Raw genomic sequence first — 27,708 nt, 5'->3', positions numbered from 1 at the left:
GCAACTAGAGAAAGCCCTCGCACAGAAATGAAGACCCAACACAGCCAAAAGAATAAATAAATTAATTAAAAAAAAAAAAAAGAACATGACCAAGGCTCACTGGAGCCCAGACCGCCAAAGAAGAAGGCCCCTGAGCACAGCGTGGTACCACAGCAGCCCAAACTGTGGGCCTGGAGAGTAGACCAGGCTCCCCACGCAGAGTTCACACCATTCAACAGATGCCCACGGCAGACCACAAGGAAATGTGAGAAGTAAGTTCTGATTGTGGAATCTCTGAATTTTGAGATTTAAAGAAAAAAATCTGTTTTTCTGGGCTGGTTAAATCAGTTCTACTAAGGAGTAAAGAGAAGGCATCTCAAGGTTCCTTCTGGACTTAGGATTTAATGCCTATTTATTGAGAACCTCTCTGTGCATTTGCTCAGTCCTACATCAAGATGAAGTTGTTCTCTGTGCCCCGAAAGCTTACATTCTATAAAGGCCACAGAAATGGGTGAGACGTAAAAAATGCCAGAACAATGCAACAGCCTTAATCAGACTGTCTTTGCTTTGCTTTGCTTAGAAGTCATTGACTTTAAATTTAATATAGTGTCACGTCTTTATTTTTCTTGAAGTCTTTTTTTTTTAAAGATCATATAAAAATTTTCTTCCATGGTAAGACTTTTATATTGTATTTTTCTTAAAACGGAGTGTGGTACATTGACCCTCCATCAGATGATTGCTTATAACTCACCTTGCTTTATTAAGAACACCGCTAGAGGCTTCTATGCCCCTAGTAATAAAAATGCATTTTCAGGCCCATTCAAACCAATGAAAATCCAAGTTTTCAGAGCACAAGATAATGAAAATTCTCTAGATCCGTGTCTTTTACTTCTTTTAATCTGTTAACAGACCCTAAGTGTCTCAGATGAAGGTACTGTAGGGTGAACTGCCATCGTTAACAGCATTCCATACAGGGAACTCTTGATTATTCCAATTTCTCAAAACTTTGGGCACTTTTACTGCCTGTATAACATCTCTAGGGTGTGTGAAAGAAAAAAAAGAGGCCTGTACAATTTAGTTCTCAAAATATACACAGAAATATTTTGCACATACAAACAGGGAAACCTTATAAATAAGGTATGAGGAGCAATGTAATGTCGGTAACGGAACTACGTATTTCGAAAGACAACACTGTCACCAAGTGTCCCTTCACCAAAACTGATTGGGAATTTTTCGGGGCCGCCAAACCAGAGGTGGAGATTTATAGGAACCTGGGATGTTTGAAAAATGGTTTTGGACGACCTCCTCGAGGAAGGCACCAAGCGCCATCCCAAATTGCAAAAAGGGCTCCAGGTTGACTCCTTGGGTCCTCGCTCTTTCAATGTGACATTCCAACTTCTCCCATCAAGAGGTAGAGTTGATTTCCCCACCCTTGAACTTAGGTGACTTGCCATGGCCAATAGAAGGCAACAGAAACGATGGTGTGCCAGTTCAGAGCTAGGTCCCAAGATGCTTCTACTCTCCCTCTCGGAGCCCTGCTACCCCCATGAGCACAAGCCCCAGTTACTAGCTGGGGCATAAGAGGCATGTGGCCCAGTCAGGCCCCCAGCCCAGCTGACAGCCAGCTCCCCGCTGACCCCACAGGTGTAGGAGCAATTCCAGCCATGATAAGCAGGGTTGTGAGGAAGAATTAAGAGCATAAGCATATGCTATAATTTATAAACCACTCTGTCAAGCTACATTTTTTATCATTGGTATAATTATTGGTATACCCTCATTGGTATAATTAACTCAGGGTGGGCTCATTCAGGCTGCCAAGTCACTTCCACCTGTCCATGGAGTTGACAGTTACTTGCTCACAGTGAACCAACCTCTCTGGACCTAACAGCTACTGCAGGAGGCGTTAGTGGAGAACAAGGTGAGGACAACGACCAGATGCGAAGGAGGAAGAGACGCTCAGCGGACCGACTGGGTGGATTGACGGTGTGGGGTTAAGTCTGCAGAGCTAAAGGGGCCAGATGTAGAAAAGGGAAGGGGAATCATGAGGCTATAGTCAAGCCCCATCATATGGATATTTCATCCATATGTTGTATACAAATTCCATTAAATTTGCTCTGAATGAAAAAGAGAGGACAAAATTATCATTTAAACCATGTCAGTGATTTTATTTACCATATCATTTAATGAGCTCATAGCCCACGGTCAGAGGGAAATGGGAGCTGTGAGTCTGCCAACTCTCAGGAAGTCTCAGGCCTCAGACGCCCCTCATAGCCAAACTCTCTCACCTTTTGCACTTTTCAAGCAACATTATTCCTAAGTGCGAGTCATCCTCTTCATCGGGTTCTCCAAGAAACAGCAATCTCTCCCAATGACAGAGAAAGAATGGGCTACTTTGGCTTTTTGAGAAACAATATGTAGTTCTCCAAAATGGTACCTGCCTGGGGGATTTTTCAAGAAAATTAACCATCAGTAGTGATTTGTTTGTCTTCACAGAATGTATGACCCAGATGTGCTGAGAAATAAGAAAAGGATGAACGAATCAAGGGCAGCTGATCCAAGGAGGCAAGGGGCAACTTCCACAGCCTACGTGGAAAGCTAGAGGAAGGGAACCTCCAGCTGGTGGGAGCTGAAGACAGGGGCCAGTCCTCCTTGGGCTCAGGATGCCACCCTCCCTTCCTACATCTTCACGCTCTCCTTCTCTGTTGGCCCCTCCCAGCCAGGTTAAAGAGCCACAAGGAAATGCCCTCCTCCATTCTATTCTCCTGTCCTTCATCCACCCCTTCCTTCTTTCCCTTTGCCATCAATTTCTTGACTTGCCCCCCGACTGCTCCCCTCCCATCTACACTGCGACCTGGTTTCTGCCCCACTACTCTCATGAAACTGATTTCCTTGAAGCCCCCGATGATTTCTCCGTTGACAAGTCCAGGGGACTACTCAATCCTTATCTATGTGACCGCCAAGCCGAGTTATATCTTAAACTACGTCTGTCTTGAAAATCTCTTTCCTTGGCTTCTGCGCCACCCAACCCTCCTGACAGTTTTCTCTCTCTCGGCACCCTCCCAGTCTCTTTCTGAGCTGACCTTCCTAGGGGTATTTCTCGGGGCTCTGTATTAGGCTCTCTGCTCTTCATCTGCTATGCCACCTCCCTGCAGGACCTTATCCTCTCCCCTAGTTTCAATTACCAGCTAAGTCTGTCTCCATCTAAGACCACTCCCTGCACCTTTCAATCTATATATGACTTCCTACTAAACGTCTCCATTTAAATCTCATAAGGTACCTCCAATCCATCACGTCCGTATTACTGAATGTCCACTCAGAAAAACAGCCCGTGACAGTTCAATACGACAAATTTCATATTGTGATGAAAAAGCTAAAAGGCCAAATGGGATGGTGAGACATCCCAGAGAGTCACAGCAGAGGAAATCACACCCACCCCACTGCTGGGCTGGGGGGCAAAGAAGGAAGTGGTATTGCCACAGCTGCCAGGCAGGAGCTGGAGGCACAGAGGGAGTGGCTTCCTGGTGGGGCTGCCACTCAGAGCAAAGCGGCCACCAGCCCCGCTGCAGCTGCCCGAACAGGGAGCGGAGGGCGAGGGAAAAATACGTTGGCTTCTCCCAACCCCCTGCCCTCCAAACTCCGGCCAATGTTTTCCATTGGCTGAACGTACCTGGAAAAGAGTTGGCGAGGAGATCTGGGCGATGGGGTTTGCAGGATCAGCCCTGTGACACGGAGCAGAGCAGTGGAGAGGCAGGGAGCCAGTCTGAGGCAAACAGGCAAATGGCACTGCAGTACCCACTTCTCCCTACCTCTCCTGTCCCACTGAGTGTACCAGCTTCATGCGCGACCTTTCTCTTCCCTCATCTCCCACATCTACCCACCCATCGTCTAAGTAGCTCATCCATTCCTCTCTCTTCCTCACAGCCACCGCCATCACCCACTACCGTTACTGCAGCAAGCACCGCTCTGCCTCCTCGCGTCTCCAGACTCCCTCTTCTAATCAGTCACGACACTCCAGCCAGAAGGATTTTTCTCAAATGCGTATCTTACGTCACTCCGCCGCTTCAACTCCTACGATGGCTGGCCCGTTGTGCTTAGGATCCCGTCCACATTCCATGGTAGGACTTCATCGCGTCTCCAGTCTCCCCTCCCCTGACATACTCCTCCACCCTCCACATTCCCACATCCTGAACCTCAGGCCCCTGAATTTCCTGGGCCGGCTCTCAAGTCAGGGCCTCACACGTGCTATTCTGTCTTCACAGAGCCCTCCCCTATCCTGCACCTCTGATGACTTAACCCCTCTCGTGTTGGCCTCAATGGCAGTGCTTCTAGGAAGACTTCCTTGGTCCTCCTCACCTGTGTTCCCTTGCACCCAACACTTTCCCCGGTGGTAGGGTTATCAGATTTTTTTTTTTTTGCAGTACACCGGCCTCTCACTGTTGTGGCCTCTCCCGTTGTGGAGCACAGGCTCCGGCCCAGCCGCTCCGCGGCACGTGGGATGCTCCTGAACTGGGGCATGAACCCGTGTCCCCTGCAACGGCAGGCGGACTCTCAACCACTGCGCCACCAGGGAAGCCCCGGGTTATCAGAGTTAACAAATAAACCATGCAAGTTTAACCGGGTGTCCTGTATTTTATCTGCAACCCTACCTGATAGGCATTTGTCCCAGAGTATGACAATTGCATGTGGACATTTTAATCTCCCTTCTAGGCTCCAAATCGCGTAAGGATAATGATCTTGTCAATATGATTCCCCATTTTGCTAAATAAATAGGTAAAGTTGGATGAATGGATCAGTGACTTGTGGATGGGAGTTTTTACTTGAACTCGTACAGAACTAGGCTTCAGCCCTAAACAGGAGATGCTTAAGAGACTAAAAGGAGGCTAATGACAATTACTCACCCAAGTGGAGGCTCCTAGGTTAGTTCTGGGTCAGGCTCTCAGGGTATAAGAGAAGAACTTGGAGGTGGAAACTGTACACTAAAGGGAAATGACCAGAAGGTATGACTGGAAATGATTATTTAAAGCTTTCAGCCTGCACAAAGCTAACAGACTAACTTCAGCTGGTTTGGGCATCGCTCTGGCTCAGTTCTGAGTCCTTCACACAGTTGGAAAGTTTATGCTCCTGCTGCTGGGGTTAAAACAGTGGAAAAGGCCAGAAGGGTGATGCCAAGGATCATCGTACTCTTTTTACCTTGCGATGGTTTTCTAATAGAAAGCTTAAATCTTGCTATTTTCAGACCCGGTACCCAAGGGCCAGTACGTAAAAAATATGAAAACAGTGAGAAAGGTGGAAGAAAGGCAAATTAGAGCACACCATCTAAAGAGGCAGCCCCTACCGGCTGCAGACAAACCTCCATGCTGAAACGCAGGCCCAAATCTGCTCCCCCTTCAAGAAAAGACAGGAATCAGGATGTTCATGCTTCATCTCATGAGTTTTTTTAACGTGCCCATTAAGTTAATAAGTATTAAATGGTTCAAACAAAACACAACTATAAGTTTATTACTCCGTGCGGGCTTCCAACACTGTACCATGGAATCGACGTGTGTCTCCAGGCTGAGAGTCCCCGCAACCTGCAAACCTCAGGCAGATGCTGACTCAAATCCCAGAAGCCTCTAGTTGAAAATCAACGTCTGAGATGCCCTGCGGAATCTAAGGAAGCATTTGCTAATTTGCTCTGGGGCGAAATCTTCTATCGATATCAATCAGGCATGAATGTAGATAATTTTCCCATGCTATCAATATAGTCATCTATATGTTTAGTCAATGTTTATTGAATATCCCATATGGAAGGTTTGCTGGTCAGTAAATAGTGGAAAGAGGCCCAGAAGAACACGGTACAGTCAGGCTTGAAATGAAGCAGGGACACGCCTCTGCTGCCATACCAGTTATTTACATACTTATCTACTACTTCCATCCTAGTTGGTTAACAGTCTCTGCCCCAGCCCTAGCCCTGTGGGCCTTAGACCCCAGCAGTGGGCCACTCATCTGTGGCCACCTACGGCGAGCTGGTGCTTTCCTGTAGTCATCCTCCTTTGGCCACTAGTAACTTTGGCCTCTCTAGGGTACCACACTAGTTGTTCAATATTTTGAGCATCACACACCAACTCTCTTAAGAGAAAGTAAAGTGATAAATGTCTCCCCAAATGCTCACGTGGCTTTTGTCTCTCCCTAACCTCTTCTCTTGATTGACTCCTGCTCGACCATTCAGATCTCAACTCAAATGTCACTTCCCACTTCTCCGTCTGGACTGTGTCCCCCTGACACTTAGTCTCACATCTCTGTTCTTTTACTTCATATCTTGTATCCATTTGCTTATTTGTTTGCCTGCCTCCCTGACTAAGCTGTAAGCTCCATAAGGGCAACAAAAAGCAGAACTTATTTGGCAAACTGCACAGGCTTCTATACGATTTAGGTGGGACTGGCCACCTACCCAGCTCCAAGGATGGGTCCTATTGTATTCCAGCCAGTTAACATGTCCCTTCTTCTGGGTCCTACTCATTGGCAAAGGAATGAGAAACTGACCTAAGGCAGCCCAAGCAGAGTGAGCCTGGACACTGGCGGGGAAAGCAGAGCTACGGACCTGTTCTGAAGAGGCAATGTCACCAATGTGGTTATCATGAAGCGTGACACGAAGGAGGACAAAGACGCAGAGTCCCAGAAAGGTGGTTCCAAAGAATACGCACCACGGGACTCTGGAGTAAACTAGACCTGGGCTGGCCCTTGTCTTTGGACTTTTCAGTTACGTCAACCAATAATTCTTTCTTTTTTTTTTTGCTTTAGCCAGTTCGGACCAAGTTTTCTATGTATTGTGACTAACAAAATCCTAATTGATATATCTTGCCCCTGTATCCACAAGAACCTTGCTCATGGAGGACACCATATCTTGAACAATATGCCATTGGGAGAACTGGGGATGGCTTAATGGGGGAGGTGAATGGGTAACATCAGCTGGAGCCTCAATTTGAACATAGTTCTTCAGAAAATATGTTAGACTGCCCTCGATTTAAATGCATCAGAAATTCAGGAGTGTTTTCCCCGGTGTGTTTCACAGCAGAATAGTTGCTACCTGAGGTTATTAACCTGCTCACCTGTCATTTCCTAAGAACTCCTAAAGATTTCTGCTTCAACCTCTGGACTTTCAACCTAAAGAAACTATGGTTTTAAACTGGGGGAAGGGAACAGGAAAGAATGATTCAGCCTCTAGCCGCTTTTTACTCTGCTGGATAAGATCATTATTTTTTTCCCCCAGAATGACCTGTAACATTTCTTACATTTCAACTTCATTTCTTACGTTTCAACTTCAAGTTTCATTTCTCGGGATGCCTACGGCTTTTCACCTGGCTAGATGGAAGCCAAGATTTTACATTTCTCTTGGGGGCTATTCTGCTAGGCTAGAGTCATTAGAAGCAATTTTAACTTTAGGTTGTTATATATAGCACATCTTTCAAAGCATAATCAGGCTCTGTGGTTCATGATCTGGTTATTAGATTAAAGGTCTGTGTGGCCAAAGCGTTGTACTTCTAAAACTATTGAGAAATAAACAAACTAGACTAGACAGGGAAGGAAAAGTCTACAAGTTGGTCCCTATATCCTGATCAGCGGATTCTTTTCCTCCTTCCCTGGTTCACCAAAAAGCACACTTGCCCATACTGTTCACATTCTCAAAATATATTTGTTACTCTCAGGGCTCCTGGAATATATATCCTCCAACGGTTGCCTTTTGACTTCTCAATGACTGTTCTGCACACGCCTGCTTATATTTTAGGATTCTTTTTCCTTTGGGAGAGAGAAGAGTGGCTTGTAAAAATACTAGTGCAAAATAAGCATTAAGAATCACTTCACCTTCTCCATCAAATAAATCCACCTGAATTACTGGTTCTATGAACCAGTATGTAATTCAAAAGTTTGATGAAGAACAGAATACTCCAAGTCTCAAAATATCTCTCCATAAATTATTTATTAACTACCAAGGGACAAATAAAAACTTGACAGTGGAGAAAGTTCGTGGGCACCACCTTAACCAAGATGCTAATGAGACAGATGACCATGAGGGGGGCTCCTGTAAGGATGCACAGAGAGACACACCGTCACCTCTGTGGAACCCCATCCAAAGCACAGAACATGAAAGAACCATGAGGAAACAGAGGACAAACCCAGACGGAGGATCATTCTACAGAACAACCAGCCTATACTCGTCACAAACTCTCAGTAATATGAAGAACAAAGAGGCTAGAGAATTATTTCATATTTAGACCAAAGTGACATGAGAACTAAGTGCAATGCATGATTGTAGACTGGTTCCTGGGCTGAAAAAATTAGCCATTAAGGATGTTACTGGAATAAGTGGCAAAATTTGAATATGGATGGTAGATCAGTATCAATGTTAAGTTTCTGACTTAGACCACTGCGCTGTGGTTTGGCAAGAAAATGTTGTTTCACTTAGGAAGTAATCACTATTTCTAGGGAAAAGGGCACAATGTCTCCTTACCCTTAAAGGGTTCAGGAGAAAAAAACATGTATATATGGAGAGACAGTGAATGCCAAAGCAAATAAAGCTAAATATTAATAATTGGTGAATCTAGGTAAAGCATATACAAGAGTTCTTTGTACTAATCTTGCAACTTTTCTTTAAGTTTGAAATTATATCTATAACTATATATCTACCTCTATATAGATATGTAAAATAAACACACACAATTCAAAATAAATACATCAACCTAAAATCCGCCTTATTCTTCAGGTATTGTTAGGCAAGCTGAAGAGAGACAAAGTCTAGGATACCAACAGGGATTGGGTCAGTAGATTCATTCATTAGGACCCTGAGTACATGTCTACTAACTTAAATTACGCTTTCATTTGAATAAAACATTTTGGACTTCCTTAAACTCAGTGCCAATTACTTATACATTTAAACACTCAAAGTATGAATTCCATACTTTTCCCCAAGTGAGGCGCAAGGCTGTCAATTTTCTCATGTGCTAACAAGGAAGCAAGGCCAATTTCTATAACCTAACTATAGAACCTCTGTGTAAGTAAACTTTTTCTAATATGCCCAGTTCCCTATTTTCTTAGAAAATCCAATTTGCTCTGGGATTTCAAATACCAGAGGCTCTTGTTTTTGTCACAACAAATGAACTATTTTATTCTTTAGCTTCTTAGAAAGAAATTCAATAAATCTTTGCTCACTGCTAGCTTTTCTAGCTCTCTCCCAGTATCTCTTTGATCAAGCTTTTCCACCCACTCTGGAATAATCCAGGGGTAATTAGAACTTCTTACCTTCTTTAGCCCAAAAGGAGACCATTTATCACAAACTGTCATGGATTCCGATTCTAACTTACCAAGAGCCCAATTACTAACAGAGGCAAGGAATCTTCTTTCCAATTAAAGTGATTGATTTCTTTGCAGACGCGGTAGCATTTTGCTTTTTAATTATGTTCATTCTGATCAAGTGTGAGAAAATTCTTCTTCATTTTATTTTCCTTCCAAAGAACACGATACAACAAACATTAATCACACAGTGATACAAGGCCAGACCTGCAAGTGCCTTTGGCAGAGCTGGGCATCTATCAATGGGTCTTGTCCATTTTACGGGGTCTTAGTGGCTCCTTAAGCTCTAAAGGGGAAAAAAGAGAATATTTGTTACATCACATAGTTCACCTGAGGGCTTGCCAAACCTTCCAGCATCTGCTAAGTTGTGACGAGACAGCATTAGATATTTAGATAAACACAGACTAGCACGGAACAGAACAATTCCAATTTTGTTTCTTGTGCAGGCAAAGAACAGAGCCGCAGTGCTGGGGATGAAGCAGTGTGTGGAGGTAAACATAAGCAACGTGGGGACAAATCTGTTTTTTCTCACTTAGGTGGTATTAACACGATTATGTGTTGTCAAATCTTGAAAGAGAAAAATAGTCAAAATCAGTTTGGGAGAAGGACACTTTGGAAGATCTAAAGGAAGATGAGGCCACCAAGCCTTACACAGATTTCCCAAGGCCTGAAAGACACCTGTCCGTCCACTTTGCTTTTAATCTTAAAGACTGGCCAGTTGTGGCTCCCGCAGCCTGTTGACCCGGGGCCTGCATCCTTATCTCCCCTTCCACCTCTCTCCACGTGGTCAGCAGACTGGCGTCCGTTCACTCACTTGAGACATTCAAAGGTCAAGGTTTTCGCTCAGTGAGTATCTTCCAGCGATCTGAGCTCCAGACAACAGCGACCACCCTTTGTCCTGGTATGAACGCAGTTGCTCACCGTTTTCCAAGCACTTTCACACAAATATAAAGAAGAGTCTGGGAGCCCTCCAAGCTTCTAAATTTTAGTAAAAAATGAAATTACATAGTAAGCTTTTGAAAAATTAAAACATCTACGTATGTGAGATTGTACCTCTACCTTTACTGCAGGCTGTTTGCGAAATTCAGGAAGCCCTGCCTTTCCATTCATTAAACGGACAGTCGTTGAGCTCCTCCTAAGGGGAAGGCAGGATGCCAGGTGATGGAGGTGGAGAAACAGCGCTTGTTCCTTGCTCTGACGGGGAAGGCACATAAGCAGACACCCTCGGCACAGGAAAACACAGAATGGAGGTGCTGTGACGGGATAAAAGGGTCACGCTTATAAGAACAAAGGAAAAGCGCATCCTTGCAGTGCAGGAGACACAAACAAGGTCAGGAGGTTGGCAGGTGTCTTGAAGGAACGTCAGTCTTGCTGAGTGGGGGCAGGGACTCCAGGCTTACCCGACGTAGCATGGGCATATATGCACGCCACATTCCAAGAACCAGAAACACAAGAAAGAAGAAGCCAGACCAGACACCACAAAGCTGTGACCGCTGGGCTCAGAAGCCTGGGCTTTTTTATGAACCAAGGAGGAGCATGAAGGGGAAGTGATGGTCCAACGGGCTGTGCTGGTAGGGGCAGGTGGGGGCAGATGAGGCTGCTGAAGTGATCCGCTGAGGGCTGACAGAGCTGGCTGTGGCAATGGGAATGGAAATAAGTGGAGATTCAAGAGATCTGGGGCCGGTACAAACCACAGGGACTTGTCACCATCACATGAATGCATGAGGAAGGAGGGAAAATAGACTCTGAGAACTATTATATGTGAACACTTGGATGGCGTCCAAGCACTGGCTGGCTTTGGCCATTTAAAAATTTACTGTGGTTATCAGTCACATCCTGCATTGAGCCCTCGTTTTAAGCTCTTCAAACATCCCTGAGATAAGTGGGGGAGTTATTTCAATCCTCCTTTTCACAGATGAGAGAACCGAGATTGGTAAGGCTTAGCCCTAAGCAGGAAACCCAACTAACCCAACTAATTGGTGCAAAGCTGGGACGAAAGATCAGGATAGTCCTCATTACACATCCAACGAAACACGAAGATAGCTCAGAACTGTCCTAGCGGCATGTTTCCAGCCTAAGGGGGACAAAGTTCATAGAACTTTATACCGTGCGCTGTGTTGTAAGGTGGTTTGTTGATACTGTCCATTCCAAAAGCCAACGGAAAGCTACCAGTATGCTGAATCATTAAAAACATGGATGTACAGGACTCGAGTCTTACCTTTTTGAAGAAAATACCCTTCACAGGTGCTATTTTTAGACTCAAGTTTTCCCAACATAAAGTTTTTAAAAGAACAATCTGTCTAAAAAGCATGTAAAGAAACTCATTGACAAAGGTTTAGATGTTTTAGGACTTTAATGTCCTTCGCACGGTCAACATAAAACACTGACAATGGATAAACAAGAGGGGAAAAGACTCTTCAGCAAAGATCTTCCCGAACTCATGGCATCACTGGTCAAACACCAGAAAGAGAACAGTCACGTGAAAAACAGTAAGGGAGTTTAACAGAGATTTTTAGTTTAACAGCATAACTGAAAAACAAAGAACCAACCAACCAACCAACCAACCAACCGTTCTTCTACCCACTGCAAGGAAAGTAAAAGTGAATCAGGGAGCTTCCAAATCTTGTGAAGCAGCTTAAAAAGGGAGAGGGGAGGAGGAAGGGGAGGCACACAGCTGTTGAGAACGTAACACTCTAATGCACAAGGTCAAGGATCCCAACAACTTCTCAAAGTCTCAACATATATCAACAAGAAACGTATTATTAGAAATATAAATGCACAGAGATATAAATGCATAGAGATATAAACTATTTGGTATTAAAAACAGACCTTGCTATATAAACATATAGTATGCCACTTTTATCTCTTTATGAGAATAACGGTATAAAGAACGATCTCCGGTTTGCCTCTTAGTCTGGAACATCACAACACGGTCGGTGGTGACCTGAATTAATAGCTGCAGAATCCAGAAGACCCCACTGCTGTCATCTTGCAAAGGATCAAAATTCAGCACCTAGGGGGCTCCACCCACCCTCCATGCTGTGTGTTTGTGTGTCTCTAAAAATAATAACCTGCAGTTTGCATATAATTAAACTCATAGGCAGCTTTGAATATGAGATCTAGGCAGAAAAAGTAGCAGCAAAGACAACAGTAGTTAGAATTTGGTAGAAAAGCAAGAGAAGACTTTTTAAAAGCTTCCAGTTCAAGTCAGAATTAAGGTTAAGTTTCAACAGCTTGGGATAGCTGTGGATGTTTGCTGTTCTCTGGAAAAAGAAGAAAATCTATCAGAAGCATGTTCATTCGAGAAAAATACTGTGTTTGTTTAGTTTTTTTAGCCATGCCCAAGTGACTTTCAATTTTGTACATTGTTCAAGGGCAGAGTGTATATTGGTTAGGATGTGCTCATAGCTGGTGCATCTCCAAAAAATTCTTCATGAAGGCTGCCAGCTTCTGGACATCTTCGATGGTGACAGCATTATACAGAGAGGCCCGAATGCCTCCCACGGACCTAGAAGAACCACAGATGCAGCCGTTAAGAACAGGAGCATCTGGTTGAGCATCAAGACGACCCTCCTTCCCGTCACCAGCACCTGCGAGAGTCACGGCACCTGAGACCATTGTGTCCAACCTCCCACCTGAAAGCCCCCGCGGGTGGCCAGGAGCTTCACACATCTCAGTCATTAAAAAATTCCTTTCCAATGCAGTGGAGGACCGTCACGCTCACATGGAACCTAGGTTAGCTCAACTCTTTGATGAGCCTGCCATGCAGGGGGCAGGGAGCGGGCAGCTATTCTCATGCGTGAGAACATACATCTTCCATGGAGCTCACAGAATTAACTACTCTCTCTGACATTCGGGGGAGCAACAGTGTCTGTCCTTACACTGAACAGGCTGTGCCAGCTGCACCAGAGCTGGGATGGCACCCTTTGTGCTGTCAGAGCAGAGATTTTCAAAGGTAATTTTGACCAAAGCTCCTAGAAGATGTGCCCCCCGCCATGCTCTCGGTCATGGAATCATGCTAAGGGGTCTGTAAGCAGCAGCAGGAGAACCCCCGTAACAAATGGTCTTTCCCAACTAGTTACAATAACTGCTACTCCAGGATGGGCAGGCTCCTAGATGTGTCTCCTTCAGCGTCTGAAAACTAAATCAATTCCCTGACAAGCTTCTGGACGGGACAAGTACCCACCTATGCCCTTTCAGGGAGATCATATTGAGTTCAAGAGCTTTGTCGAGAAATCTTTTTTCTAAAGCATCATCTCCTTTGGTGTTGCCAATGCGGAATGGAATATTCATCCTGCTTCTATTCTGGGGCTCCACTGGACATCTGAAAAACATGTTTTTTGTTCCAGCTATTTTTCTGCAACGTGCAACTGCCATTAACAAGGCAACAGAAAAAAAATTTTTTTTTAATCCAAATAAACCCATTTATATATTATATTTAAGCATTCAGTAAAATAAGAATCACATAATTCCAGGAAAGTGAATATTATTTAATAAACAGAGAGGGATAATTGTAGTGCTGTATAGGGAAAATTGATTTAGATCTAAAACTTATACCCCACATGAATTCTATGTCAGTTATTTGGTTATAGAAATGCAAAAAGAAAAAAAAAGTAAAGCATTAGTTACAAAAAATAAAGTTATGCTAACATATGAAGAAACATCATAACATTGGATTACTTGGACATTTTTTGTATGTTTGAACTATTTTCTTAAATCAACTTCCCAGAGTAAAACTGTTGGTGTGCGCACACACACACACACACAGACACACACAAACACCACACACACACACAAAACACACACACACAACACACACACACAACACACATTTACATGGTTCTTGACAGGAGTTGGGAATCAAATTCAGAACATATGTTTTCAAAATATATGAGAGTACATATTTAGAGATAGAATTAAACAAAATACCTGAACTAAAGCCCATCCAGAACATCATATATTCTGTAATTAATTACAACAGGTAAAGTTAGAAACGACCTACGTCCACCATAGAAATAAAATAAATTATAACATTTCTTTATAACTAAATATTAAGATGCCACATAAAAAGATAAATATAAAGATTAGGCTGCAAAATGGAAGTGGTTTATCTAATCTAATAAGTGAAAAACTTTAGATGTTATGGGTACTCTAGTTAGAGTATAAATGTGGATATAAAGATTCTAAGGAAGCATAGAGAATAGAAAATATTTGTGTTCAGGATGTGAGAATATGGGATGATTCTATGTTCCCTTTAATGTTCTTTTAATAGTATGTTATATATTTAAACATCATAATGGAGTATACTGAAATGTACAGGTGATTAGAGTAAGATTGTCCCCATCAACTTGCAATTCTATTGCCACTAGTTAGGGTGAAAGTAGACTATGAAGTAAATGTAATAAATGTGAACTGGATGCCCTAAAGCACAGCTGCTATCTAATCCAGTTTTAATTGTCAGCAACAGAAAATTTTTTAAAACCATTTTCCACATGCAAACAAGAGATTAAAAAAAGATCTGCGCCAGGACATTTATAATTTACTTAGGGACATCACTCTTGCATATGGAACAGTGAGTTAACATTCTCTTATATGACTCATACTTAATTTCCAAGAGCCTCAGTTTCCTCATCTGAATATTGGGAATGATAATAATATCTCCATTTCATACTAGTTATGACAGTTCAGTGGTACAACATATATGAAGCTTCCAACCCATGGCAGCCACACAGCAATGTGAATGACCCTTTCTCTACAAGGCTGCAGAGAAAAAAACTAAGTTGGTCCGAATAGTGGCTGTAAGATTTAAAAATAATGAGCAGCAGCTTTCAAAGCACTTTAAACACTGTACTGTCCCAAGCTGTGTGACCTTGAACAAGTTACTAAATCTCTCTGTTGTGCCTCTCTGATGTGAGGACTAAATGGCCACAAATTCTCTGCAGCCCTCCCAGCAAGAGGTGGGGTCTTGTGCTCCACACCTTTTGAATCTGGGCTGGCCTTGTGGACTTGCTTTGACCAAGAGACTGCAACAGGAGTGACGCTGTGCAACTTCCAAGCTGAGGCCTCAAGGGGCATGCGGCTTCTATACCTGCCCTCTTAAAACATCACTGCCATGTAAACAAGCCCAAGCTAGCCTGCTGGAAATAACAGGCCCAGCCAACAGCCAGCCAGCACCAGCTGCCAGACAGATGAGGGGGGCCATTTACACTCTAGGTGAATCACCAGATGACTTTGGTTGAATAAGTGATCTCAGATGAGACCAGCAGAAGAAACCATCCCACTGAGCCCGGCCCCACCTGCTGACTGAAAAGAATCCTGAGCAAAAGAAATGGCTGTGGTTTTCAGTCCCTGTCTTGAAGTGCTCTATGATGCAAAAGGAGATAACTGATGGAATTCAGAACAGCGTCTGGAACACATTCAATGCTATGTACATATCTACCGAAGTCAATAAATTTGTCTTTTCATTCTCAGCACCTTACACAGGGCTCACAGACTCAAAAATGAATGAGTCAAATTTCATCTAGGATACGTTAGTATTTGACTTCAGTTTCTGATTTGGAAAGTAAGCAAGCCAAAGTTATCTTCCATTGACAACCAAAGGAGACAAACAGAAGAGATGACATGCTACTCTGGATTACAAGGAAGGTATGTAATAACTCTCTCCATTTTCTCAAGCACATCCTATTTCATTCTTCCCCTTCTACAGGGTGGGATTCATTAAAATTAAACAGCAAATAAAAGCAGTGTGAGGACGCCCCCATTAAAAGCTATGCTCGCCCCTCAGGGCACACACATAATTCCTGTTAAAGTTAATAGGAGTCAAGTGCACATCGATGGACAGAAGAGACACAAGAAGGGAAACCAAGTATCTGGTAATAGGCTTTGAGCCTGAATTCTGGGCCCCCCTTTGCACAGGTAGTAGTTATCCTGGTTGACATTTAAATTAAAAATTTAGTGTCTACCCTCTTTGATATTCTGCTGCCTCAGGCTCCCCAGGAGAGAGTCCAATTATAGAGCTGGAGCAGCAAAAAGGACACGTGATTTAAGGGGAAAAAATATTAAAAAGGGGGAAGAATTAAGAACCTGGATTTACAAAGAATCTGTATTTACAGTCGTCCCCCACACATTTACTCATCCTATTGTGAACGTAGATGGTATCATGACAGCAACTATGTCATAACAACTAGAAATTGAACATTAAATTTGCACGGTGCCCGAGAGTGTCCCTGCTGTGGGGCTGAGGGAAGGAAGAAAAAGATGAAGGGGAATCAGCTGCTCCCAACCTAGCAAGATGGCTGTGGAGGGAATTCAAATTCCACAGGACAAGCGCTGTGGAAGCACAGAGCTGAGCAAGTAACTCTGCCCGAGGGAAGGTTGAAGGTTTCAGAGGAAGGGAGGTGGGAGGGGTCAGGACAGGGGGAGACAAAGGAAGGGCATCTGGCAGAGAGCTGTGCCTGCCAAGGCACTGGGGACCCCAGCAAGTTCTCTGCAGCACCTGGGGTGCAGGGTGCCTGGCTGGGGGCAGGACTGCAGACCGCGGAGGGCCCTGCAGACACACTCTTCTGGGAACTGGATCAATTGGATCCTGGAGCAAACAGGAGTAATGAGGTCTGCGCAACGAGTTCCGTGTTTTAGAAAAAGCACTACGACATAGGGGCTGGAGGGTGGGGACACTGCGGGAGAGCCCTGCTAGAAAGTTCCCACAAAGAACTTTCTAGGTCAACAGAATTAGGCCTGATGACCAAGACAGGGACACTGGGGAGTTTCAAGCATGGGCAGCAAATTCAAATGCCAATAGGGACCCAACGGTCATATAAATGAGTATAACAGGCCCAACATGATAGACTCAGCACAAACTCCCTACGTTACCTGTTAACTGTGAGGGCCTGTTCTTCCACAGAGAAACAGTCTCCCTTTTGCTTGAAACATACGGCTCCCCCAGTCTGTTTCTCCCACTTTCAGAGACACGGGGATTATGAAATAAGACATCTGGATTTAAATAATCTTCACATGTTCCAGTAAGGGCTCAAATTGTGTGTTTTAAACCCTGTGAGCCACACCGAGCACTGCCGTGAGCTGTGCTGGGCCACCGCTCCCAGGCGTTATCACTAAATCCCAGAGCGAGGGCAGGGCCTGTGGCCTGAATGAGTTGGGGGCAGGGAGAAGGTGCCAGGCTGACAGAGCGCTAGCATGGGGCCGGGTGGGTGTGGAAGCAGCGGGTCATCCTGGGACTGCAAAGCTTCCAGGACAGAGTCTGAGCAGCGCTCCCCAGGGAGTCTATGACGGGAGCTGATAAGGATGGTTGTGACTGGAAAAGCGGTGCCACAGTCAGTCACAGAAATTTAGGAAATCCTGCATGAACAGGGCTACACGGGTTTCTTGACTCGGCTTCCTAGAGCGTCTCGTGAACTCCCAAGAGGATAATTCATACAGGAACAGAGCTTTCCCCAAATGCACGTGGCTGAAAAACCCACTGCATCTCTGGGATGAGTATTCTAGAATACCCACTGAGAAACCCCGGGACTTCCCAAGGTACCAGAGGGGCATGTGTGAGGGGAAAGGCACCACCTCAGCGTGAAACAGCGTCTCACAAAGGTGGCGAGGGTTAGGAGGGCGCAAGAAAACCGCAGGCAGTTGGCAAGCGAAGACAAGACGCTCATTTCAGCGGTGTCTGCTCCAAAAGACAAACCAGAAACAAGAAGGGCGTGAAGAGTGCATCCTGAGGTGAGACAAGCCCACAAAAGAGTCACCAGGCCTCTCCTGACTGCCTAACTTTTAAATAAAAAATTAATTCTAAATTTGCACACGATTAGGAAAACTAGAGTAAAAATATGAAGATCTATTCCCTTCCACAGAGGTGGCTGCCATTAACAGTCTTCGGCGCATTTTCAGGATCGGATACACAAATGTGTATACGTGTATATATGCGTGTTTCCACATATATATATATATATATATATATATATATATATATATAGTATTTACAAATACAAACACTGTGGGTTTCTAAGTGGGATAATAGACATGTCCTTTTCTACACCTGCTCTTTTTCCTTTTGACCTGATGACGTATCAGGTCATCTTCCCAGTTTGCTCACAGACCTTCCCCGCTCTCCACGCACACGTTACTCCATACCACGGATGGATCGTAATTTCCTTCATCAGACCCCTCCTGAAGGACACCCGGGTTGTCTCTAGATTTTCCCCGTTAACGTAAGTATCCCTCATTGGACTTGCGGGCGCCTGATTTTATGCACACTTTTGTGCAAGGCAGAGTACTGGCAGAGGGCAGGTGCCTAGACATAAAAGTCTTTGGTCAAAGAGCAGCAGAGTTTTGAACTTTGATGGACGCTGCAAACCTCGCTCCAAAATTGAACACATTTTTTTACTTAACATACCCAAAGTGTGTTTGTTCCCCTGCCTACACCAGATGTTATCAGTCTTTAGAATTTCTGCTGATCAGAGGGGAAGAAAATCCCATGGTTTTAATCTGCATTTCCTAAAGAAGTTGGCCCCTCTTCATTCATCTGTTAACCAGCTGTGTTTCTTCTGAGTTGTTTGCTCATACAGTTAGAAACCACCCCCTGCCTTTTTAAAATTTGGTTATCCTTTTTCATTTATTTGTGGGTTCTTCTCTATATCAACAGTAACCTTTATATGTTAATACGCTACCAAACTTTTGTGTCTGTCATTTTGTTTTGTTTATGTCTTGAACTGTAGAAAAGTTTTAAATTTTCATGTAATTAAATATCTTTTACTTTATGGCTTCTGAGTTTCATGGCTTATTTAGGAAGGCTTCTGTACTCCCTGTACAGAAATTCTCTCCTGTATTTTATATTTGCTACTTGCATTTAGTTGCATTTGCATCTTTTCGATGGACTAGAATTTGTGTATGCTGTGATGCAAATATCTAATTTCTGTTTCAATGAATTATCAATGCTTCAATCAGTCAACTAGACAAAAAGTCACGTTAGACTTTAAAATTGTCTAAGTTAAAATACAATTCTCAAGTAAACAGGGACCAGTTTCTGGACTTTTCCACCGATCTGTCTTTCCCTCTGCCAGTGGCTTTATATGTTAATAGATCATATGTTAACATTTACATTTTATTAATGTTAACATGTATGTTTAAAATGTTTCATCTATCCTTTTGTACTAACTTTTTCAGGTGAACACTGAACTGACTTCTAGATATATACTAATTTTTGTGACTATTGCGAATGGGATCTTTCCTTGTTTTTTATTGTTATTTCTGAAGTATGGGAAAGTAACTGACTTTTACATATTTAGACATAACTGATCACAATTCTGAGCATGATCATTTCTAGTTTTTCCACTGATTCCTGCATTTTGAAAAACAACGTCATTATCATTTGTGATTTTTGTTGTTTCCTTAGTAAAGGCTCTGGAACCAGCACCCCTGACTCTCCCCATGTTCCTATCCTGCCTGATCCCACTTCCCCGCTGCACCTGACCCTAACCTGTCTGTGCTGCTGTAAAACACTGTCTGTTCACAGGGTTGTGATGACAATAAAATGTATTCATAGCTGTAAAGCGCCAAGGGCTCTGCCTGCTTTATTTTATCTTGGGGTTGTCACTAGACACATCACATGCTTCCCTCTCTTTCCTAAGGTCTGGACCCCACATGAAAGTGAGAAAAGGTGACCTCAGATGTAGATATGGATTTGATCACTTCAACAGCTTTATCATATTAAAATTAATATCTAATACACATTAAACACTATGTGTCAGGAACATCCTAGGTGCTTTCAATAATAACCACAAATACTACTAAGAGCTAACCCTTAAGGAATGCTCCCTATGTGCCAAATACGGTTTCTGGTGCTTTACACAAATTACCCAGTGCAAGAGCCCATGTTCTTAACGTCTACATTACATACTCTTTATTCACATGCATTCTCATTTAACTGCTCACCTCCTCTTCGGGGCCATACTTCCACAGCAAAGAACTTCCTGAAAACCCAAGTGCACACAGAGACAACTAGTGAGCGTCCAACTGCTAACATAGAGGAGAGAGGGAGCAAAGCCTGCTACTGACCCTGGTAACAAGGTCCCAGAGGTACACCATGAGCCGGATGACCTCTTCTGGGCAGGCGGACCGGGGGGTGAATGGAAGTTCCCAGAAAGAGGTTTATTCGGAAGAGGATGCAAGTTCGGGGTCAAGGCTGTTCATAAGTGAATGAGGAGTTTTGCATGGGAAGGTGATGAGATTCCTCAGGAGATGACCTGCCTGCCACACTGGCTTCAACAGGCTGCCTTCTGGGAAATGCCAGGTTGGGTGCTTGCAGTTAAAGGATCTCAAGTGCGGGGAGAGAATTCAGGGGATTCTTGGTGTTCCTTCTATGCTTTATTTTGTTTTTAATTTCCTGGATTTCTTCTGGAGGCATCACCATGCTTCCTGTCCTCCCATTTTGTGCCTTCACATCTCCCGAGAAATATACGGAGTCAAAAGCTCATAGAAAATTGGTCTCCCCTCCACAGTAGCTGCCGTGTGCTCTTACTCACGTTCAGATCCTGATCACTCTTATGGAGCCAGGAAAGGTGACCTATTCTTCTGGGTATCCCCAGAGCCTGGAACAAGGCTAGCACAGAGGAGCGTTCAGGCGCCATTGGATGGATGGATGGATGGACGGACGGATGGATGGATGGGTAGACGGATGGATGGGTGGGTGGATGGATGGGTAGATGGATGGGTGGGTGGATGGGTAGATAGACTAATAGATAAATGAGCTAGTGAATTAAACATGTCTTCAGACCTTTCCAGACTTTCTTTTCAATCCCAGCACGAGCCGTGCCCTTCAGGTAGCCCACTCTCTGCTCTCCAAACACACTACTTTCTTCCCTCAGTGCTTTGCAGAGGCCATTCCCTGCCTTCCTAAAAATTCCTAAAAGTACTTCCGCCTTCTTCTCTGCCTAATTCTTACTCCTGTCCAAGGCTCAAGCTCATGTAAAAGCCCTCCCTTCGCCTCCAGCCAAAGCAGTATCTCCCTGCCCCCAGCTCATGGCTCATTATTTAGCCCTTGGCCATGAACTCCTTGGACCATCTACTGCTGATCATGCATGTTACAACGGCTACAAAAGTGCTAGGGGAGTACCCTGGCCTCCTCTCTCACACGTCAGGCTCTAAAGTGGAAGATTCCCAAGGGCCCAGCCACAGAACCACAGAGCAGGCAGAAAGGCACAGTGTGTACCCCTTCCCCCAGATGGCATGTGGAAGAGGACCCCAAAGGTCAAGTCGTTCAGCCAAGCCAGACTCCCTGAGGGCTTGTGGCTGGGGTGTCATCACAAGCCAAGAACTCATAGGAGCAGGCAGGCATTTAAGGGCAGAGGGGACAGCAGCAGTTAGGCTTGTCCCAAAAGTACAACCCCACCCATGGATGGTTATGGAGATGTGTTAGCAAATCTTGGGTAAAACGTACAATTCTAAGGCAGGATTGAGGCACCATTTTTTTGTCCTACAAGGCCCACTAAATTCTTAAAAGAGTGAAAATTCCCTTGTTATTGTCAGCCAGATATTTTTTCTTACAACACACTGAACTCCAAAGAGTAAAGGCCGCTAAGAAGGGGGTCCTGGCTCGGCAAATGAGTGTAAGTGTTTACGCATGTAAGTATATAAACACACGTGCATACAGAGCATAAAGTCTGGTCCTCCCACAGCTGTCCCCACCTTGAAGGAGGGGAAAAGCAAATGAAAACATCATCTGTCAAGCTCCTCGTGTGCCAGGCACTGTACTAGGTACTTTATATCTGGCATTTTGGTGACAGGCCTGTTGTAGGGGGTTGAACGGTGGCTTCTGCAAAGGTTTACCCACGTGTTCACCTCCAGAACCTGCGAATGTGACCTAGAAAAAGGGTCTCTGCTGATGCAATTAAGCTAAGATCTCTAGATGAGCCCAATCATCCTGGATTATCTGGGTGGGCCCTAAATCCAATGTAAGAGACAGAAGACAAGACACACAAGAAAGGAGGAGGCCATGTGAAGGCCTCTCAGAGGCAGAGACTGGGGTGAGGCAGCCACAAGCCAAGGAATGCCTGAAGCCCCTGGAAGCTGGAAGAGGCAAGGAATGGATTCTTCCCTGAGTCCCTGAAGGGAGCAAAGCCTTGCTGACAGCTTCCTTTTGAACTCCTGGACTCCAGAACACTGAAAATAAATTTCTCTTGTTTTAAGCCACCAAGCTAGTGGTACTTTGCTCTGGCAGCCCTAGGAGATCAATACAAGGCCCATACGCTCTCTGGTGTTGGTCCAGCGGTCAACACATGTTCATGAATCAATTAGTCACAAAAACATTTAACTAGGAGTCAACTCATACCAGAGCCAATTCCATTCACCAACTGCAAGCCCGGGATGGGAATGTTTGTCCTGTAATAAGTGAAAGAGTAAACTTTCCTAAAAGGGTAAATAACCCAGAGGAGGGGCCAGGAGTGGGTGTTTATACCAAGGGTCTCCAGTGAGTCCTGAGGTAAAGCTGAGAGCTTCCAGCAAGTACGTGTTTTGTCCCCAGGGGACATACAGAGGAGGTGAGGTTGGGGAGAGGGGTTTGCCCCGGGGTCTGTGGTGTGAGAAACGTTACCACCCATTGGGAGACAGGTCCCAAAGCCCGGGATTCCTGGGAATGGGATGCAGGAGGGAAGACTTACCTAACTCATGCTCCTGAGGAGTTCAGTGTCTCAGCGAAAGGTGGCTGCATCCATGTTCCAAAAGGACATGGCATATACACATTTTTAAATTCACAAGAGGCAAAATGTGAGATAAAACCCCATCAACTTACACATAGAATCCTTGAGAATTATCAACAATATCATAAATCATTTGCGATTTGATGGAGCTAAGCTTCTCCATGGCTGCTGCACCGCCGTTGTTCTTAATCCACTCCAGGACCAAGCCCATGACATAGATGCTAAAATAAAGAGCAAAAAATACATATATCCACGTAGAGAATGGACTTGAGGATACGGGGAGGGGGAAGGGTAAGCTGGGACAAAGTGAGAGAGTGGCATGGACATATATACACTACCAAATGTAAAATAGATAGCTAGTGGGAAGCAGCCACATAGCACAGGGAGATCAGCTTGGTGCTTTGTGACCACCTACAGGGGTGGGTTAGGGAGGGAGGGAGGGAGGGAGACGCAAGAGGGAAGAGATATGGGAACATATGTATATGTATAGCTGATTCACTTTGTACAAAGCAGAAACTAACACACCATTGTAAAGCAATTATACTCCAATAAAGATCTTAAAATATAAATAAATAATTTTTTAAAAAATACATATATCCATTGAGTTCAGCTTTGCACAAGTGGAAAGACACCCAAGCAAACAGTCTGAAGTCGTACTAAAACAGACTTAAAGACCCCATTAGACATAGACAAGATGAAAGTGGGCCATGTGTACACCAAGGACAGGAGCGTGTCACGGAGCAAAAACGAAGATCAACCCAACTCTAGGCCCCTGGGGGCCATTCAGAAAAGAGGGTTAATTAGACTCTTCATTAGAGGTCACATCAGTGCCCACCAGTCCAGCCCAAGCCCGAACGCAAACTCTTCATGACACCTGGAACACAGCTCCCTGTCTCCACCCCTGCTGACATTTTATCCCTGCCACAAGCATCCTCAGACACCTAGCTCCCCACCCCCACCAGTTAACTCTTCGCTTTCTGAATGCCCAGAGCCCGCTGCCCACACTTCCCCTAGTTTTTACCACTGGCTCTCTATTCTCTATTCCTGGGCGCCCGTGTCTTGGACGCTGCAGTCCTAGAAGGCTGGAAGCACAGTGTCCACCTTTCCTCCTGCAAAGCCCCGGCGTACAGCCCACCACCGGGCGGAGGCAGGGTGGCAGAGTGCCCAAAAGCCTGGGCTCCAAGTCCTAGTCCTGACTCTAGAACCAGTGCTGCCCCAACAGATTACCCAGGATTAGTCACCCCAGGGATCCAAACCTCGACTTTCCCACCTGGAAACAGGGAGGCCTGCCAACCGACGGTGGACACCCAGCATTTCAGCTGCCCTGCCCTTCCTAACTCCACCCAGCAGGAGGACCCAGCGGGGTCCCTTGCTCCCCTGGTTTCAGAGTTGAGCAGGGGACTTAACTGGACCAATCAGAGCCCTCCATAGGCTTTTCTGAATTGGGAATAAGAAGAGGCAGAATTGTGTGTTGGTGAAACGGTGAGTTATGAGGTAAGGGCGACAAGGAACATTTGAAGGAGGCTCATCTGAGACACAGGAGTGCAGACGGGGTGGGATGCGGGTCCCTGGTTCCAGGAGGACCCGCTGCACCTCGGCCCTTCATAGAGCTTGGGTGCATCGTTTACCGAGCCAGAATATCAACTCTGTCACTTAGAGACCTCAGTGCTCTTGGAGGGACTGCAGGAAATGGGTTGGGTGAAGGGCTTAGTGCAGGGCTGGCACATGGCAGGTGTACTATATGTAGTATCTTTACTAGTTAAGTGCTCTAAACTAAGCCCAAAACACAAGACGTTGAAGAGCAGCGGATGGTTTTCCCAGTGATCTTCTGAAAGCCCCTCTGCTTAAAAAGGTGCTGAGGAGACTTCCCTGGCGGTGCAATGGTTAAGACCCCTCACTTCCACTGCAAGGGGCACAGGTTCGATCCCTGGTCAGTGAACGATGATCCCACACGCCACGCGGCACAGCCAAAAAATAATAAAAAATAAAAAGGTGCTGAGAGCTCTCTCTGCACCTTACTGAAAGCCCACGGGAGAGGAGCAGAGGTCTCCCGGGGAAAAGAGACCATCCTCCTCGAACTGGGAGCGTGGAAAACGTCTGTGCTCAGCTACGGCCTCTGTATGAGTGGGACAAATGTCCCCCATAAGAATCTGTGCAAACTTAGTTGCTGAGCATCAATGTCCCGCAAAGATCTGGGGTGGGGACCCCCAGACACAGCTGCCTCCTCGTTTACTTCCTAACATGACAGGGTGGGGAGGGGAAAACGCTCGAACACCAGAAGCTTGTCCCAGGGAAGCCCAAGATACCTGACTGGCTCGTTCACTGCCTCCAGGTGCGTGGAGAATCCCGGTGTTTCTACCCCAGAAGGTAGCAGAGCCCACACTGGGCTGCCCAGCGGGCACTGGGCAGGGAACAGCCAGCACCCAGAACCACGCGGTAGCCCCGGTGGAAGCTTCCCCAGCCTGGCTCCCCAGACAGCCCTGGGAGGAATGAGAAATGGCAGCTAGGGGCACCGGCAAGGGAGCTCAAAGCAGAAAATCGCCTCTGAATAAGTTACAGCCTCGGCTGGAGCTCTCTGGATAAGGACTGAGAAATCAGAGGAGCAAAGGAGAAAGAAGAAAGTAAGAGAGGGGAAGGAGTGTTCAGCGGTCCAGGACTCTCCCTTATATTGATCAAAAAAATCCGAGGCCAGAGCTGCCATTATCCCACTTTACAGATGAGGAAACAGGCTCAGACAGCGTAACTTGGCTAAAGTCATCCAATAAGTGGCTGAGAAAGCCAGGATTCCAACCCCAGATGGTCTGACTCCAAAGCCCCAGCTCTTGCCACAGTAACAAAGGCCTCTGGTTTACTAGGGGCTCCAGGACCCTCACCCACTCTCTCACCTGCCAGCGGGGCAGCCAGGCTGGCACCAAGCCACAGACACAGCTGCCGAGAGCAGCCGCTACAGGGGCATCACAGCACACATGCGCGTGTGTGGACGTGTAGGCATGTGTTCCAGATGCGGTGCTGCCCTCCCACTTCTCTGTTCCGTAAGGTGCTCTCGAATTTCCATCTAACCCCAAACTGCTCACTCCCCCACAAACCACAGCAACACACCCTGCCACATGATCCAATCACAGCGAGCCACCTGCGGGTGGCTGCCGGTTCAACAGCACTTTCTGGAAGCCGAGCTTCACTTCTACCTACAGCTCTGTTACCCCAGGGTTCCCAAGCTGCTGCTTTTTGATTCATCAAATCAAGGCTGCAGCAAAGGCTCAGGCCAGGTCCACAGTCCCAGCCAGACCTCAGCACCAACACACTTCCCTCTTGCTGTGTGACTCACCCCTATGCCCAGACTCACTGCCCACACTCTCTGGCTAATCTCTTGTGTGTGTGTGTGTGGTACGCGGGCCTCTCACTGTTGTGGCGTCTCCCGTGGTGGAGCACAGGCTTCGCACGCGCCGGCCCAGCGGCCATGGCTCACGGGCCCAGCCGCTCCGCGGCATGTGGGATCTTCCCGGACTGGGGCACGAACTCGTGTCCCCTGCATCGGCAGGCGGACTCTCAACCACTGCGCCACCAGGGAAGCCCTCTGGCTAATCTTAATGAGATCCGAGCAGGCACAGTCAGCAGAAAGCCCACCCATTTTACACGCTGCCCAGAGCCAGCACCTTTAGCCTTGGTCTACAAAGTCTCAGCGTGAGGTAGGGGGCTCAGAGGAAGCAGGCTCTCCCGGGGACAAGATGCCCCTGGAGTGAAAGGATGTCCGGCCTTGTGAGTCGACTGGAGCTTCCGATGCATTATTAACTCACGCTTCTACCCCCATACAATCCGAAACCTTCAAAACACAGGGGCCCTAAAATGCTTATGCAGCTTTGAAACTTGGTCCCCACTAACCAGGGTTAACTTTTAACTGAGTACGGCTTCACTTCTAAAATGTCCCCTGCCCCACACAGCGCAGGTACACTGTCTCAGCCTGCGCATTAAGTGACTACATGAATCACAGCAGATCCATTCTCTGGAATATCACTCAGCAATTCAAAGGGGGGAAAAAAGGCAGGCGTCTGAGCTGACATGGCAGTGTTCACAGTACGTTGCTGGATAGAAAAAAAGAATTCACAGAACAGCCTATATGGTAAAGTTCCATCTGCATAATTAAACATACGGCTCTGTTTGCATATGCCCTACACAGCAAGCAGTTAACAATGGTTACCCCGCAGGCTCTGCTCGCCTCAGGAATCTTTGCCAAGACCATGTGTTAATTTTTTAAGGCAACAAGAAATACTCTGTGGGCACTAGGGATTAGAAAAGCACACCAGAAAGTTCCCCGGGAAACTCTCCCTGGCTGCTCTGAAGTACTAGGCCCCCTTGGCAGCCCAGACTCCTATGCTGATAAGTGAGGCGGCCTGGGTCAGTAGGGTCATTTTGTTTCTTACTAGTTACTTTACCTCACACTACAGCTAGTTAGTCGTGGTAAGTAAAACTGTCTTGTGGGCTTAGAAGGGAAGTTTAGGCATTCGTTTGCTTGTCCATGAACTGGGCTTAGTGCCCAGGACGCCCACGCCGTCCTTTATTCCACCCCAATTCACTGCTCAGGGCTACAGGCAACTACAGGAAGGCTCAATTCAAACCGCCCAGGGCCTGTGGTCACTTGGCTCCGAGTTTAAAAGAAAAAAAAAGAGCTTCTTTTCAAACTTGGGACATTTTCAAGGGCTTCCATGTA

General features: G+C 45.7%; 1 protein-coding gene across 3 annotated transcripts in view; it reads right to left on the bottom strand.

The window, feature by feature from the left end:
- Positions 1–9,428: 9,428 nt before the first annotated feature.
- LOC111174568 (phosphoserine aminotransferase) overlaps positions 9,429–27,708 on the bottom strand; it is a 32,147-nt gene continuing 13,867 nt past the window's right edge. For 2 of the 3 annotated variants that reach the window (XM_089913327.1, XM_022573461.2), the window contains 3 exons: positions 23,096–23,224; positions 13,493–13,630; positions 9,429–12,814 (listed from right to left, as the gene is read on the bottom strand). In XM_089913327.1, the coding sequence (XP_089769453.1) occupies positions 12,709–12,814; positions 13,493–13,630; positions 23,096–23,224 (373 nt within the window). In that variant the 3' untranslated portion in view covers positions 9,429–12,708. The remainder of the gene's footprint in view (positions 12,815–13,492; positions 13,631–23,095; positions 23,225–27,708) is intronic. The other variant, XM_089913328.1, reaches the window with a different exon arrangement.

Source organism: Delphinapterus leucas, chromosome 6 (assembly GCF_059928025.1).
Source record: "Delphinapterus leucas isolate spDelLeu-1000000601 "Yukka" chromosome 6, BTC_Dleu_Yukka2, whole genome shotgun sequence".
NCBI lineage: Eukaryota > Metazoa > Chordata > Mammalia > Artiodactyla > Monodontidae > Delphinapterus > Delphinapterus leucas.
This window is presented reverse-complemented; position numbering and strand designations above follow the sequence as displayed.